At 39.4% G+C, this 13,972-nt stretch overlaps 1 protein-coding gene across 6 annotated transcripts in view; it reads left to right on the forward strand.

The window, feature by feature from the left end:
* MBNL2 (muscleblind like splicing regulator 2) overlaps positions 1–12,999 on the forward strand; it is a 158,607-nt gene extending 145,608 nt beyond the window's left edge. For all 6 annotated transcript variants that reach the window (XM_011280623.4, XM_011280633.4, XM_011280630.4 and 3 more), the window contains one exon: positions 10,213–12,999. In XM_011280623.4, coding sequence (XP_011278925.1) covers positions 10,213–10,227 — 15 coding nt within the window. In that variant the 3' untranslated portion in view covers positions 10,228–12,999. The remainder of the gene's footprint in view (positions 1–10,212) is intronic.
* Positions 13,000–13,972: the final 973 nt, after the last annotated feature.

A 13,972-nucleotide genomic window follows, 5' to 3' on the forward strand; every position in this document is an offset into this window, starting at 1 on the left:
AGAGAGAGAATCCAAGCAGGCTCCACACTGTCAGTGCAGAGCCCAATGTGGGGCTCAGACTCACAAACCATGAGACCAGGCCCCGAGCCAAAATCAAGCGTCAGCCGACAGAGCCATCCAGGCACTCCTGGGAATACAGTATTGAACAAAACAGTCCCTGTTCTCATGAATCTTACCTAATGAGGGTGTCAGGCAGTAAACCCACATGCAAACAGTGACAGTCCAAGCACTTCTCATATAATAAGGATCATCTCAAAAAGTAGAAATGCTCAAAGAATGGTCCTAGCCACTGAGTTTTGACAGAGGACAGCCATAAAGAAATAAAAGAGAATATAGAGGAGCTTTCTTTATATATTTTCTTTTTTCGGTCTCCATTTTTGGTATTTTGACTCCCCCTGGGAGTTATTAGGGAAGACAGATGGTAACCTGGTTTAGCTACCCACCAGCCTGCAGAGGTACCAACGTTGTGCAAGCAGAGTGAGAAAGCCAGGCTCAGAAGGTCACGGAGCTTGCTGATGGCACAGATAAGCCTCCTGAAATTCCAGTCCAGGACTCTGATTTTTCCTTTGCGCCATGATTTTACACACAATTAAGTAGTTTTGTTCACCACCTTCTCTCTCTCTCTCTCTCTCTCTCTCTCTCTCTCTCTCTCTCTCTGACTCACATATGCAGACACACAGGCAAAGAACTAAAATAGGAAAAAAAATACTAATTTTGCTGGAAATTTTGTTAGATGGCAGGGTCATCCCACCAATTCCAGAAATGTGCAAGATGAGTACGAGACACATTTCATGGCTTGCATGCAACATTAATCTTACCATTCCTTTTACCGAATCTTAGCATTTGGTTACTTTTCCGCCTTTAAGTGTCCTAAAAGCCAGTTCTTAGCAGGCTGGATTATACATTCTGCTCCACTGTTAAAATGAACACCACAGCCAAAATGTGCTCAGGATTCTAAGTCCAACATAATGGAGGTGGATATAAAAGCAGGGTATTGAGCAGGATTGAGGACTTTATGTTGAATCCAACAGGATCTTGTTTCTGTGATTTTTTTCTTGGCCCAAATCTTCAATTTATTACTGGAAGCAAAACCCCATATTGAAAAGAGCAGGTATAAATGACTGCTCTGGAAATCTCTTTTCCATTGCTGCATAAACTGATTTTTAAAGGCATAAAAAAAGTTTTCTTGGATTCCACCTTCATGTCCAGGGGTCACCTTCCGTGAAGTAGCCTCCGAGGTTGGCAGCCTATTTCATCCCTGGTAGCCTCACTTGCTATACATCTCACTGAAAATATTCTAAATATGAAATGTCATATTTAGAAAAATATTTTCTAATTTTTTCCTATAATGTTTTAGGATATTTTTTTAAGTTCATTTATTTTGAGAGAGAGAGAGAGCACGCACATGTGCAAGTGGGGGAGGGGCAGAGAGAGAGAGAGGGAGAGAGAGAGAGAATACCAAGCAGGCTCTGCACTGTCAGGGCAGAGCCTGATGTGGGGCTCAAACCCACGAACTGTGAGATCATAAGCTGAGCCGAAATCAAGAGTTGGAAGCTTAACCAACTGAGCCACCCAGGCACCCCAGAATATTTTCTCAAATAGTGTGGTACAAATCTTGTATACTGTGTCTGATATAGTAGAGGAATTTAGCCTTCTTTCATATATAAAAAGTCCTTAATTTTATAAGTGTTTGTTCAAAATTCCCTTTGTCACTTGGTTTGAAACTCAAATAATTTTCCCATAGAGACAGTGAGGAACTTGATGGTAAGGTCTCCAGGTTGGCCTATCATAGTTTACTTAGCTCATGACATTGCTCAAGGATAATACTGTACTAACAGCATGGGACAGGCCAAATACCATGTGCATGGACGTTTCTGTATCTTTGAGACTCAAGAGAGATGCCAAAAGCATATGCCTAACTCAAAGCCCCAGACAGCTGTGTGATAGAAGAGTCCTTCACTTTCTCTATCCGCTGGGAGTAGAGGAACCATCACCCACGGTGAATTCCTTGACTAGGATGTTTGCTGGGGAAGGTCGGTAGGGTAGGGATGCAATGCACGGTGTGGAAGACAGAAGTGTCAGGCATGAACAGGAAGAGAAAACCTGGGACTTGTCCCTACCCGACCACCAGATGCATGCATCCACCCTCCTTCCCATTTTCCTTGGTTGCCACGGCCTGATCCACCCACTTCTTTTTTTTTTCCTGGCTGTCGTGTGGCCCCTCCAGTCTAGGGTCTGGTTTCGTTTTTGTTTTGTCTTGACTTCCTCTGGCATTTGCAGAGCAAACATGGTGTTACGGCTCCTCTCTTCCAGAACGAGCACCCGACACCCCTGAACACTTCTGTAGCATTGCAGGGAAGCATGAGGAACGAAAGTCTCTCATAGGCCTTTTCCTTCTTTCTCATTTACATCCTACAGAAGAAAGAGTCATCCTTGGATGATCTATGGATTTTTAGGCGACACGAGGGCTAGATTCCTGTCTCACTGTAAAACCAACAGAAATGATCCTCAGAATCCCCTCAAGGGACTTGGATTGGTTGAGGCTAGGTGTGGGATAGATAAGGGGATCATGAGCAGAGCCTCACCCCATACTTACAAGAATCTAGATTTTTCCACATGTGACATGGAATCATGTGAGAAGTGCAGTCTTACTCAAATCAAGAACTTCCATGTATGTATTTTATCCAGATAAATCCAGATAATACAAATTGTCAGTGTGGACCCTGGTCAGTAATCTTCAGTGAGACCAGGGTTATTGACTTTCATGCAAAACCTCAATTATTAATATTTTTAAACGATCAATTTTTATGTATTAGAAAGTATATCTGGGGCGCCTGGGTGGCGCAGTCGGTTGAGCGTCCGACTTCACCCAGGTCACGATCTCGCGGTCCGTGAGTTCGAGCCCCGCGTCGGGCTCTGGGCTGATGGCTCAGAGCCTGGAGCCTGTTTCCGATTCTGTGTCTCCCTCTCTCTCTGCCCCTCCCCCGTTCATGCTCTGTCTCTCTCTGTCCCAAAAATAAATAAATAAACGTTGGAAAAAAAAATTTTTGAAAGTATATCTGAAGAATCTTTCTGTTCAAATATTATAGGATAGAAAATTTTAGAAATGAGTCCTCAGCAAAATGATATGTCATTGAAAACAAAGGAATTAGAACTTTGAATGTAAACTTTCTGTGAAGAACAGAGGACAAAACAATCATCTGACTAAACTACTCTTTACGGTCTGCTAAATACTGTGGGCATTCTGGCTGCCTTGGGTTGCTCTTTTTGAGTGTGAAACTCATTGCCATATTTGAGAACTTTCTTCCACAACCCGCACGTGTGCCTAGCCTTCCTACATACACGCAAGCCCATTTTGAAATCAAGTCAAATGTGGCACAAGATGTTGCCTTCTCTCAGAATACTATTCCCCCAAATGATGACTGGGACTATTTTCCAAAGTGTGTTTTCATATACCACTAATTATCTTTGAATTGTCTGTGTGGTTCAAGTTTACAAATAGTCTTGAAATAGGCCAGAGTGCTTACAAATGTTCATTTATTAACCCGTATCATTAGAACTGCTCTGATAAGGTTATGGTCACTGAGACCAAAGACATTTGCTTTTGACTTTAGTAATCCATTCTGTGATTAAGTACAGAATGAGTTTGCAGCCAAAAATGGACCCATGGGCCTCTGCCTTTGTACATTTCACCTCAACCAAAATACTTCACAAGTTTGGCCTCTCAGACAAAATTAGGGAATTTCAGACAGTCGTGACTGACATAAGTAGTACTAGAGAAAAGACGGAGAGAATATTAAACAGTAGACAGACTGAAGGAGGGAGGGATGCCAGTAGATAGTAGTGAAGAGAAACATGCGTGACAGAATAGAAAGAAAAAAAAAACCTGTAAATAAAGAAAAAAAATATTAGCCTGGTGAGCAACAAGCAAGCTTCCCTAGCTTGGCCATAGTTGCAGGAAATGCCATTCGGTTTTCAATTTTTTAATTAATAATAAGTTCTGTTTAAAAAGATAGCGAAACATCCTTTTAAAAATTACCTTCCAAGGAAACAGGGCCTTGTAACCATGAAACAGATTGTCTAAGGAATCAACCAAGTCTAGAAGTTTTCTTCAAGTGGCTCTTTTTTTTATCCGCCTTGTTTCCGTCTTTGTGAGTGATTCTTCCCCAGCCTGGAATATTTTTCCCTTATCGATATATAACAGGGAGTAGGGGGAATGGTTTATTTTTCTCGAATATTCCCTAATCCTGAATTTCCCTGAAAGACTGCAGAGATATATATTGCACAAAGGGTTCTTTTCCTGCCCCCATTACTATATTGCACTTGTGAGTGGTCTGTTGGTATGCTACTGATGGCAGCTTTGTGGGATCGTGTCCTCAGTAAATACTTTTTAAGCGCTCCGTGCACCCAACAGTTAATACGTGCCTCCCTAGACACTAGAGATATAAAGATGAATGAAACATGGCCTCATTCTTAAAAACTTTGCTGTGGACCCAGTTAATGCAGCAGCCTTGCTCAGAAATGTGCATTAGAGATCCCATGCTAGTAGTATTCAGATCCACTGAGATTCCTTCAGATTTCAGCAAAACCATACAAACATAGTATGAGGCATATTTTATCTACATCATCAAACTCAACACTCCAAAGACACTGTTGGATGGCTATTCACAGGAAGATTTAAGTAAAACATTGTTCTTCTCTTCTAATTATTTTGTGGTTTGGATCCGTAGGAACAGTTGGTCTTTTCATTGAAATGTTTTTCGTATCAATTAAGCCAAGCAGTAAGAGTCCTTACTGACTTTAATAGTGAGCTAACATTTTGAAAGATAATTCATCTGGCATCCCGTGAATCTTTGTCATGAACACATTTATATAACAAGTATGAATATTTCTGGAAGTCATCTGGAAGCTCACCATAACCCAGGGTATTCATATGTTCAGTTCCTGGCTATCCACCACGAGGCAGGAAACTCAGAAAGTGTTAGTAGTTGGTGCCTCTGAAGCCTGGAGAAATCCTATGCTGATCTGTCTTCTTTGGCTAACTAGCTAACCAGGGCTAGTTAGTTCAGCGGTTGAGTGGATGATGCCAATGCACTCAAGTTCAGTGCTTCAGCCTCTGCATGGACTATTTTGCTTTCAAACAAGTGCATTTCTTACTCTGGCCAGCTGTTTTTCAAGTGTCCACCAAGGTAAGAGCATATGGTTGGCTCAGCCAAAATCTAACATCATCTTGGAAGAGAGAAGGCAATGTGGATATTTCCTATCTGGTGAATCAGTAAAGGGAGGGACAGTATTTTTTTCTTAGAGGGTGCCTGTTGGTCAAGTACCCTATTCCTTTGGGTGAAAGTCAAATGTCTGCAAGTTGCAGGATTAACTCCCCAATGTTGCCTACAGCATTGACTGTTACCTGGCTCAGGAAGCTAGCAATCCAGGCTTAATGGATCTCTCCTCCCAGTAAGGCACAAACCAGCATTCAGCCCAAAGATATATTTGACCCACAGAGTTGTTTTCTATAATGTCAAGTAGTTGCTGAATTCCCATCCTCTTTTGGAAAACAGAAAGGCCAAGCAATGTGGAGCCCAGGTTTCTGCAGGTAGCCATTGGCTGGAGCTGACTAGCTGCTCCGCCATTCCTTCCAGGCACGGGCCCTCCCATCTGCCACATTCCCTACCTGACCCACTCACTCATGTGGATTTCCTGCCTGGGCCCCGCAGTCAGTCAGCTTAATATGCAGGGACCCTGTCTTCTTTTTAATAAATTTGACTGCTGTTGCACTATGAAGCAAATGGTATACGCACTTCCCAGAGGATGCAGAGATTATTAAATGGCTGCTCATAACACATTTGAGGGGAAAACAACCCATTTGATATTCTTTGGGGCCATTCATGCTTTGTCTTCAGCAAATATGTATTAGACTAATTGTATACTGGGTTCATATGGGAATAATTTAAGGATATGGATGAAGCAGAATCATCAGATTCTCAAATCTGACCACCTGAAGGAAATGCTAATTAAAAAGTAGAGTCCACTGCAGCCAAGTAATATTTTTTGCATCACCGATACTCTTGTTACAACTAGAGGGTCCACCAAAGAGTTATCCCTGACCTCATAATTTGAGATCGAGTGGGTCTTTATTTTAAAAATAGTTTTAAAATGTTTTAAATTGCCCAATATTGTGGACATCAGCTAGTCTCATTTTTGTGGGTTCTCCTTTAGTGGAAAAAGGAATTAAAAATAATACTTTTAAAAGTTCAAAATACTGATTTACCATACAAGATTGGCTAAAATCTTATTTTAGACCTTTCTTCATCATGGTTCTCCTTCTATGAGAAAAGACTTAAATTTGAGAGACTGGTCTATCAGAGAGATGAACAGAAGTACATCCTGTTCAGTGTATTTGATTTCTTTCCCATCACATACCATACTGGGGTCCCCTGAGGCTGAAGCAGTGGACCTGTGACTGGGAGGAGGGGCTTCCACTGCTGTGAGCAGACACATGTGCAGCAGCCACCGGGAGGAGCCCTGGGTAGGATGTGGTTGCCCCACCCCCCACCCCCGGGCAAGGACCAAGCAGCCCTAGGGTTCCTCAGCAATTTCTCCCCACATGGCTCCTGCGGACAGTCACTTCTGCCTCCAACACAGGGCTCCATGCTGTTTGCTCTAGACTCTAGCCCACGGCCCCGCCTTTCCCTGGTTCCCAGGCTCCCACAGGGCTTCTTCTGAGCACTGATCTCCACCGGCCCCATGAGAGGTATAGACATGTCCTTTGGAATCACTGTTCTCCCCGGTCATCGCAGACTGTCACTATACCCTGGAGGGGACTCCCGTGCCAGCAGACAGAATGAGCCAACAACTCTAACTCATGCTGGTTTGCACAAGCACTTTGTACGTCGTGCAAGCCGGTTAAAACCGTTTGTGCTGCTTTTCCTGTGTGTCTGCAAAATACGACTGGCAATACTGACCTAGCTCTTAGGGCTCTGGTAAAAATCGCTCAGAGCCTCCCAGAAAATCAAGGAGGCATCTATTCAAATTACACCAAAACAACAATGATGTTTCAGAGAGGAGATTTCTGGGGAATCCAGTGTGGTAGCCAGCTCTCTGACATATATATATGTATATTCTGGCAGACTCAGGGGCCAGGGGAATTTTCGATTGCCCCTTCCAAGAAAACACAGGAGGTTGAGGAAGGAACTTTGGAGATCAGTCTCAGTTTGGGCAAGTGCAGGACAAGAAGGGTGCCACTGACAGCCAGTCTATCGAGGTCACTTTGGTGGACTGTGATTTAATTAACTGCTCTTTAAAATGGACAGGCTGAGGATTAGGACTTGTCAAAATCCGATTCATACATAGCCCATGTTTCAGGGCCACGTATAAATCTGTTCTTTTAAGAATGCACATTTTGTACCTAAATTGAAATATTCAGACACCCACGGAAGGTTTTGATCCTGCTGGCCATTAAAATTACAATGGAGATTGAAGAAGTCTTTATGTGTAGAACAAATTTTATATGTCCATATAGAATTAGTTAGAAAGAAAATCTCTGAGAAGAGGCAGCAGGGAAGCATACAAAATGTACCTATTTGTCTTTATTTTAAAATTATGTTTCTTTGCTGTGAATTAAAAATATAATCTGACTAAAGAAAAACGAGATTTCAAACTAGACAGAAGAGCCCTCTTTACTTCCAAATGGCTTCCCTACACCCTACCCTCTATACTCCCTTCCCCCCCCACACACACACACTTGGCTCTTCTCTTCCCTCCAGGGGTCTCCCTCCAGCTGGAACTTGTTCTGTCCCCTCCGTGGGCCCCATGGCCTGTCGTGTCCCACATCCTATACCATCAAAAGCAGCAGTCAAATGGGCGGTAGCTGTATCAGAGGCACTCAGTTGGTAACTGTTCCTCATCTGGACTCCTGTCTGCATCTCCAGACTGTATTTCACCCCAGAGTACACTTAATTCAGATTGTACCAGCAAGCTGTATTTCTCAGGGGGGAGAAAAAGTAATAAACAAATTACATTTTCAAGAAAAATGCTACCATCCAAAAAAATGAAACACTCAAAGCTTTCTTCTAAAATCAAATCTCTTGGACTTCTTGAAGCTCATGGCTGCCAGGAGAGTTATTCATTTTTTTATACCACATACCGTAGTCCACAAGTTAGCCAAAGACATGGCCAGAGTTTCCCGGTGTAGAGGCCAGGTGGCAGTAACAGCTGACAGATAGTAGCATCGGCCATTCTTGTTTATGTCTTTATCCATATAACGAATCCTGTGTAAACTGAGGCGGAGGGTCCAGGCAAGCTGGGTGAGTCCAGTTAACTCTCTCAGTTAACTTCAAGGTTAATTTACAATTCCTTTAAACCCGAGTGGTTGTACGTGTCTCTTTGTCAAATGTAAGTCCAAAGCGTTGCTGCGACTAATTTCTGTCATACAAATTTCCCCTTTGCTAGGCTTTCTGTAGGATACCTTCCTTTCCAGGCAGTTCAGAATATCACTCTATGTGGCAATATAGTGTCACTTAGTAAGCAAGAATGTAAATATATTCTAAAATATGTATTATTTATGTATCAGTTTAAGAAATTGCAAAATTTTGTCCCATAAATATTTTAGGGAGACTTGCTGAAGTAAAAGAATAAAGAGAAAAAGGACATGATTTGATGTCCTGGGGCACATTCTTATTTGGAAGCCTTATAGACAGCACTGAAGCTGAGGGATTAAATAGAATAATTTCTATTTAATAGTCAAGTCTCTAAATCCAAAAGTGAAGTTACAATACGACCAGCTGAATTTGGTATTAGCAACTTGCAACGGGCTCTTCAAGGATACTGTGATACTATTTACATATAAAATCATTATATCTCATTTTTATTTGTGTATCAGTGTGCCAGGACATCAGTATATAAGTATACAAGACAAGGAATGCTATTTTTCCCAGTTAATTTTAAATTCCTAGGAACTTAAAAAAAAAAAAACAAAGAATGAACATATCTGAGAAGTTTTGAGTTTATATTTAGTATAAATATTTAATATAAATGAGTTCTTCCTCTATTTTTATCAATTCCACACACACCTGTATGTTCCAATAAATTAAAGGATATGGTTTATTTCATGGGAGGAATTAATTTGAGTTTGTACTATTTGCGTATATACTAAAACTGTTTTATGTAAACTGCAGGAGCACCCACTTAAAAGGAAAAAATATCCACGTGTGAATTCTAACATAATAGGATAAGAAATTATGCTTGTAGAAATAAGGCTTTAATTGGGAGTTGCATCCCAGTGTGCAGGAATATTAGCTTGGCCATAGAGAATTTTTACTGGCTTTTTCCTAAACACTCTTAGCACTTTGATAAATAAATATTTCATTCATTGCACAAAGTTTGGTTGAAGTATTGCACAAAGAATAAATACTTTTGTTAGAACGCGTTAAAAGCTTGGCTTTTTAAATGCTTGACCTTTAGAGGACTGGGTCACCCAAGGCAAACTCCCTGTCTTTTGCAAAGGTATGAAGTTGGAAATGAGCTTGGAAATCAGACTCCTGGGACCACGATTTGCATCTGATAGTTTAGCTTTATCTGTGCTTTTGGATTTATTAAGAATGCTTTAACTGCTTTATTAGAACATTGTCCCTTTTTCTCTTTCATTTGGGACATTCGTACATTCTCTACTGGTTATTATATCTTGGGAACAAAATTACTTTGGATGGGAAAACACCTCTGAATTTTACATGTGCATAAATAATAGATAATACTTAATTTGTTATACATTTAAAAATGTTTATATTTAAACTTTTCCCACAATTTTTCATGTACAAATGAATTCTCTGATTAGACTCCCTGATCACCTTAGCGAATACTAATTGAATGAATATGTGAACATACAAGAAAGAGATATGAGGCAAAGACTAAAAAGGAGATCGGGGTCTAAACACACTGCATGCCCACATATCCGCTATCAGAGTTTTACAGAAAATAAAATTCTGTGCATTTGTCTCACTGCTGTTTACAGCGGCCACATAGCAGCAGCGCCCTGAGTATAAAAATTTTCAGCATGGAGGGTGGGGAGCGTTGAAGATGACGATTGCATCAAAAGATCACAATATATCAAAATGAGAAATTGAAGAAAATTCCTATTTTCAAAGAGTAAAAAACTGAAACTCGTTATGTTCCCTCCCAGCAGGATGTCTAAAGCATGCTTGTCTTTTTCTTTAACAGATAATTCTGAAATAATCAGCAGAAACGGAATGGAATGCCAAGAATCCGCATTGAGAATAACTAAACATTGTTACTGTACATACTATCCTGTTTCCTCCTCAATAGAATTGCCACAAACTGCATGCTAAATAAAGATTTAGTTCTTCTGGACAGACCACAACTGTAAGAAGCTAGTGCTGCTATATCATATATGAGTATTAAATATGGTATGCTTAGTATATTCCAACCTAAGATAGTTAACTACCTGAGACCAGCTGTGACGTTTAAAGACATAAAGAATAAAGTTTACTTTTCAAGGGTTTCTAAACATAGTTTCTGTCCTAGGAATATTGTCTTATCTCCATAACTATAGCTGATGCAGAAAGTCCAACCAATGTACTCATTTTGATTGAGAATACTTCCAAGTTAGCAATAAGCGATTAGCATTAGTTAAAAAAAAAAAAAAAATCTATTCCGAGGGCAGGTTCTAACGCCAATTACTGTCATTTCATTTACCCGCTGGATCAAAGAGTATGTTTCGCTTCTTCACAACATGAATGCTGCAGCAAAGGTGGGAAGTGAAGTAAAACGGACGCCTGTCCCGCAGGTCTAAAATTTGAATGGAAGTTCAAGCACAAGTACGGGGGACACATCAAAGTGTGGTTGTTTGGTTTGCCTGGAGATGCCGCATTGAATCATGTGATTCTAGAATAACATTAACTAGATTGAAAAAAGAAACTTTGCACGGTATGAGCTTCATACCCCACCAAACAAAGTCTTGAAGGTATTATTTTACAAGTATATTTTTAAAGTTGTTTTATAAGAGAGACTTTGTAGAAGTGCCTAGATTTTGCCAGACTTCATCCAGCTTGACCAGAATGAGAGGCCCATGCCAACAGTCTAATCGGAGGGATTAGTTTTTCAAACTCACCATCCAGTTGCCTGTTACAGAATAACTTCTAAACTAAACACCTAGTCAAACAACGAAGCTGTAGGTGAGGAGATCTGTATAATATTCTAATTTAAGTAAGTTTGAGTTTAGTCACTGAAAATTTGACTGTGACTTTAATCTAAATTACTATGTAAACAAAAAGTAGATAGCTTCACTTTTTAAAAAATCCATTACTGTTTTGCATTTCAAAAGTTGGATTAAAGGGTTGTAACTGACTACAGCATGGAAAAAAATAGTTCTTTTAATTCTTTCACCTTAAAGCATATTTTATGTCTCAAAAGTATAAAAAACTTTAATACAAGTACATACATATTATATATACACATACATATATATACTATATATGGATGAAACATATTTTAATGTTGTTTACTTTTTTAAATACTTGGTTGATCTTCAAGGTAATAGCGATACAATTAAATTTTGTTCAGAAAGTTTGTTTTAAAGTTTATTTTAAGCACTATCGTACCAAATATTTCATATTTCACATTTTATATGTTGCACATAGCCTATACAGTACCTACATAGTTTTTAAATTATTGTTTAAAAAACAAAACAGCTGTTATAAATGAATATTATGTGTAATTGTTTAAAACATCCATTTTCTTTGTGAACATATTAGTGATTGAAGTATTTTGACTTTTGAGATTGAATGTAAAATATTTTAAATTTTGGCATCACTGCCTGTTCTGAGAACTGGATGCACCAACCATATCATTTTCGTTTGAGCAAAAAGAAATCCGCCATTTTACTTAACGTCGGTCAAAGTCTAATGACTCTCTTTCTATTGTAGATTTGATAACCCCATCAAAAGAAAATCACATTCTAAGTGTAATCTTACATAGTGCTTGTATCGTTGCATTTGTTTTAATTTGTGGGAAAGTATCGTATCTAACTTGTATTTCTTTGGTAGTTTCATCTTTATGTATTATCGATATTTGTAATTTTCTCAACTATAACAATGTAGTTATGCTACAACTTGCCTGAAACATTCAAACTTGTTTCATTTTTCATTTCTTTTTTTTTTTCTTTGTTATTTCACTTAAACTCATTGAAAACATAGTATGCGTTACTAAAAGGTCAATTACAGGAATCACTGAAATATTTTTGTAGACTAATTGTTGTAACATTGTCTTTCTTTTGTTTCATGATTTTGATTTTTAAAATTATTAGCACACAGCTATTTTCAGCCCTTTAATAATGCAGCATCAAAAACATCACCTGTATCCCCAAATGAATATAGAAGACTGTATTTTTACTATGATATCCATTTTCCAGAATTGTGATTATAATATGCAAAGAGTCATAAATATGCCATTTACAATAAGGAGGAGGCAAGGCAAATGCATAGATGTACAAATATATGTACAACAGATTTTGCTTTTTATTTATTTATAATGTAATTTTATAGAATAATTCCGGGATTTGAGAGGATCTAAAACTATTTTTCTGTATAAATATTATTTGCCAAAAGTTTGTTTATATTCAGAAGTCTGACTATGATGAATAAATCTTAAATGCTTTGTTTAATTACAAAAATAAAATCACCAATGTCCAAGACACGAAGATAGCAACTCAACAAATACTGTAGTTAAGAGACGAACTCACCACTTGTATGGGAACTACATTTCACTCTTGGTTTTCAGGATATAACAGCACTTCACCGAAATATTCTTTCAGCCATACCACTGGTAACATTTCTACTAAATCTTTCTGTACCACTTAAAGAATTCCCTCATTCATTACCTTACAGTGTAAACAGGAGTCTCATTTGTATCAACTCTATGTTTTGGTTGTAATATTCAGTTCACTCACCCAATGTACAACCAATGAAATAAAAGAAGCATTTAAAAGCATTTCTAGTCTTGCTCCTTTTTGTGTGGAGACAGACTGGTAATTAGCCAAACAAAACAGTCTCCACAATCGCACAGAAAACATTTGGGGACTTCAAAGAAGAGCAAGCTCTGGTCTTCAGATGGGAGACTGACGGGTTTTGCTTTTAACTTTGGTTTTTTAACCGTAAGGAAAGCAATTTAAAGGGATCACTTTGGAAGTTCTTTTAGTATTCCTTGAAACTAAAATAAACAGTAAATTCCCAGCAGTGCTGTTTATTGTTTATTTTACCCAAGGGATACAGGAGTGCTGATGCGTACAGGCACCTGTACCCCAATGTTTAGAGCAGCACTTTCAACAATAGCCAAATTATGGAAAGAGCCTAACTGTCCATGAACTGACGAATGGATAAAGAAGTTGTGGTTTATATACACAATGGAATAATACTTGCCAATGAGAAAGAATGAAATCTGGCCTTTTGTAGCAACGTGGATGGAACTGGAGAGTGTTATGCTAAGTGAAATAAGTCATACAGAGAAAGACAGATACCATATGTGTTCACTCTTATGTGGATCCTGAGAAACTTAACAGAAGACCATGGGGGAGGGGAAGGGGGAAAAAAGTGAGAGAGGGAGGGAGCCAAACCATAAGAGACTCTTAAAAACTGAAAACAAACTGAGGGCTGATGGGGGGTGGGAGAGTAGGGAGGGTGGGTGATGGGTATTGAGGAGGGCACCTGTTGGGAGGAGCACTGGGTGTTGTTTGGAAACAAATTTGACAATAAGTTTCATATTTAAAAAAATTAAAAAATCGGGGCGCCTGGGTGGCTCAGTCGGTTAAGCCGCCGACTTCGGCTCAGGTCATGATCTCGCAGTCCGTGAGTTCAAGCCCTGCGTCGGGCTCTGTGCTGACAGCTCAGAGATTGGAGCCTGTTTCAGATTCTGTGTCTCCCTCTCTCTGACCCTCCCCCGTTCATGCTCTGTCTCTGTCTCAAAA

This window comes from Felis catus, chromosome A1, assembly GCF_018350175.1.
Source record: "Felis catus isolate Fca126 chromosome A1, F.catus_Fca126_mat1.0, whole genome shotgun sequence".
NCBI classification, from domain to species: domain Eukaryota; kingdom Metazoa; phylum Chordata; class Mammalia; order Carnivora; family Felidae; genus Felis; species Felis catus.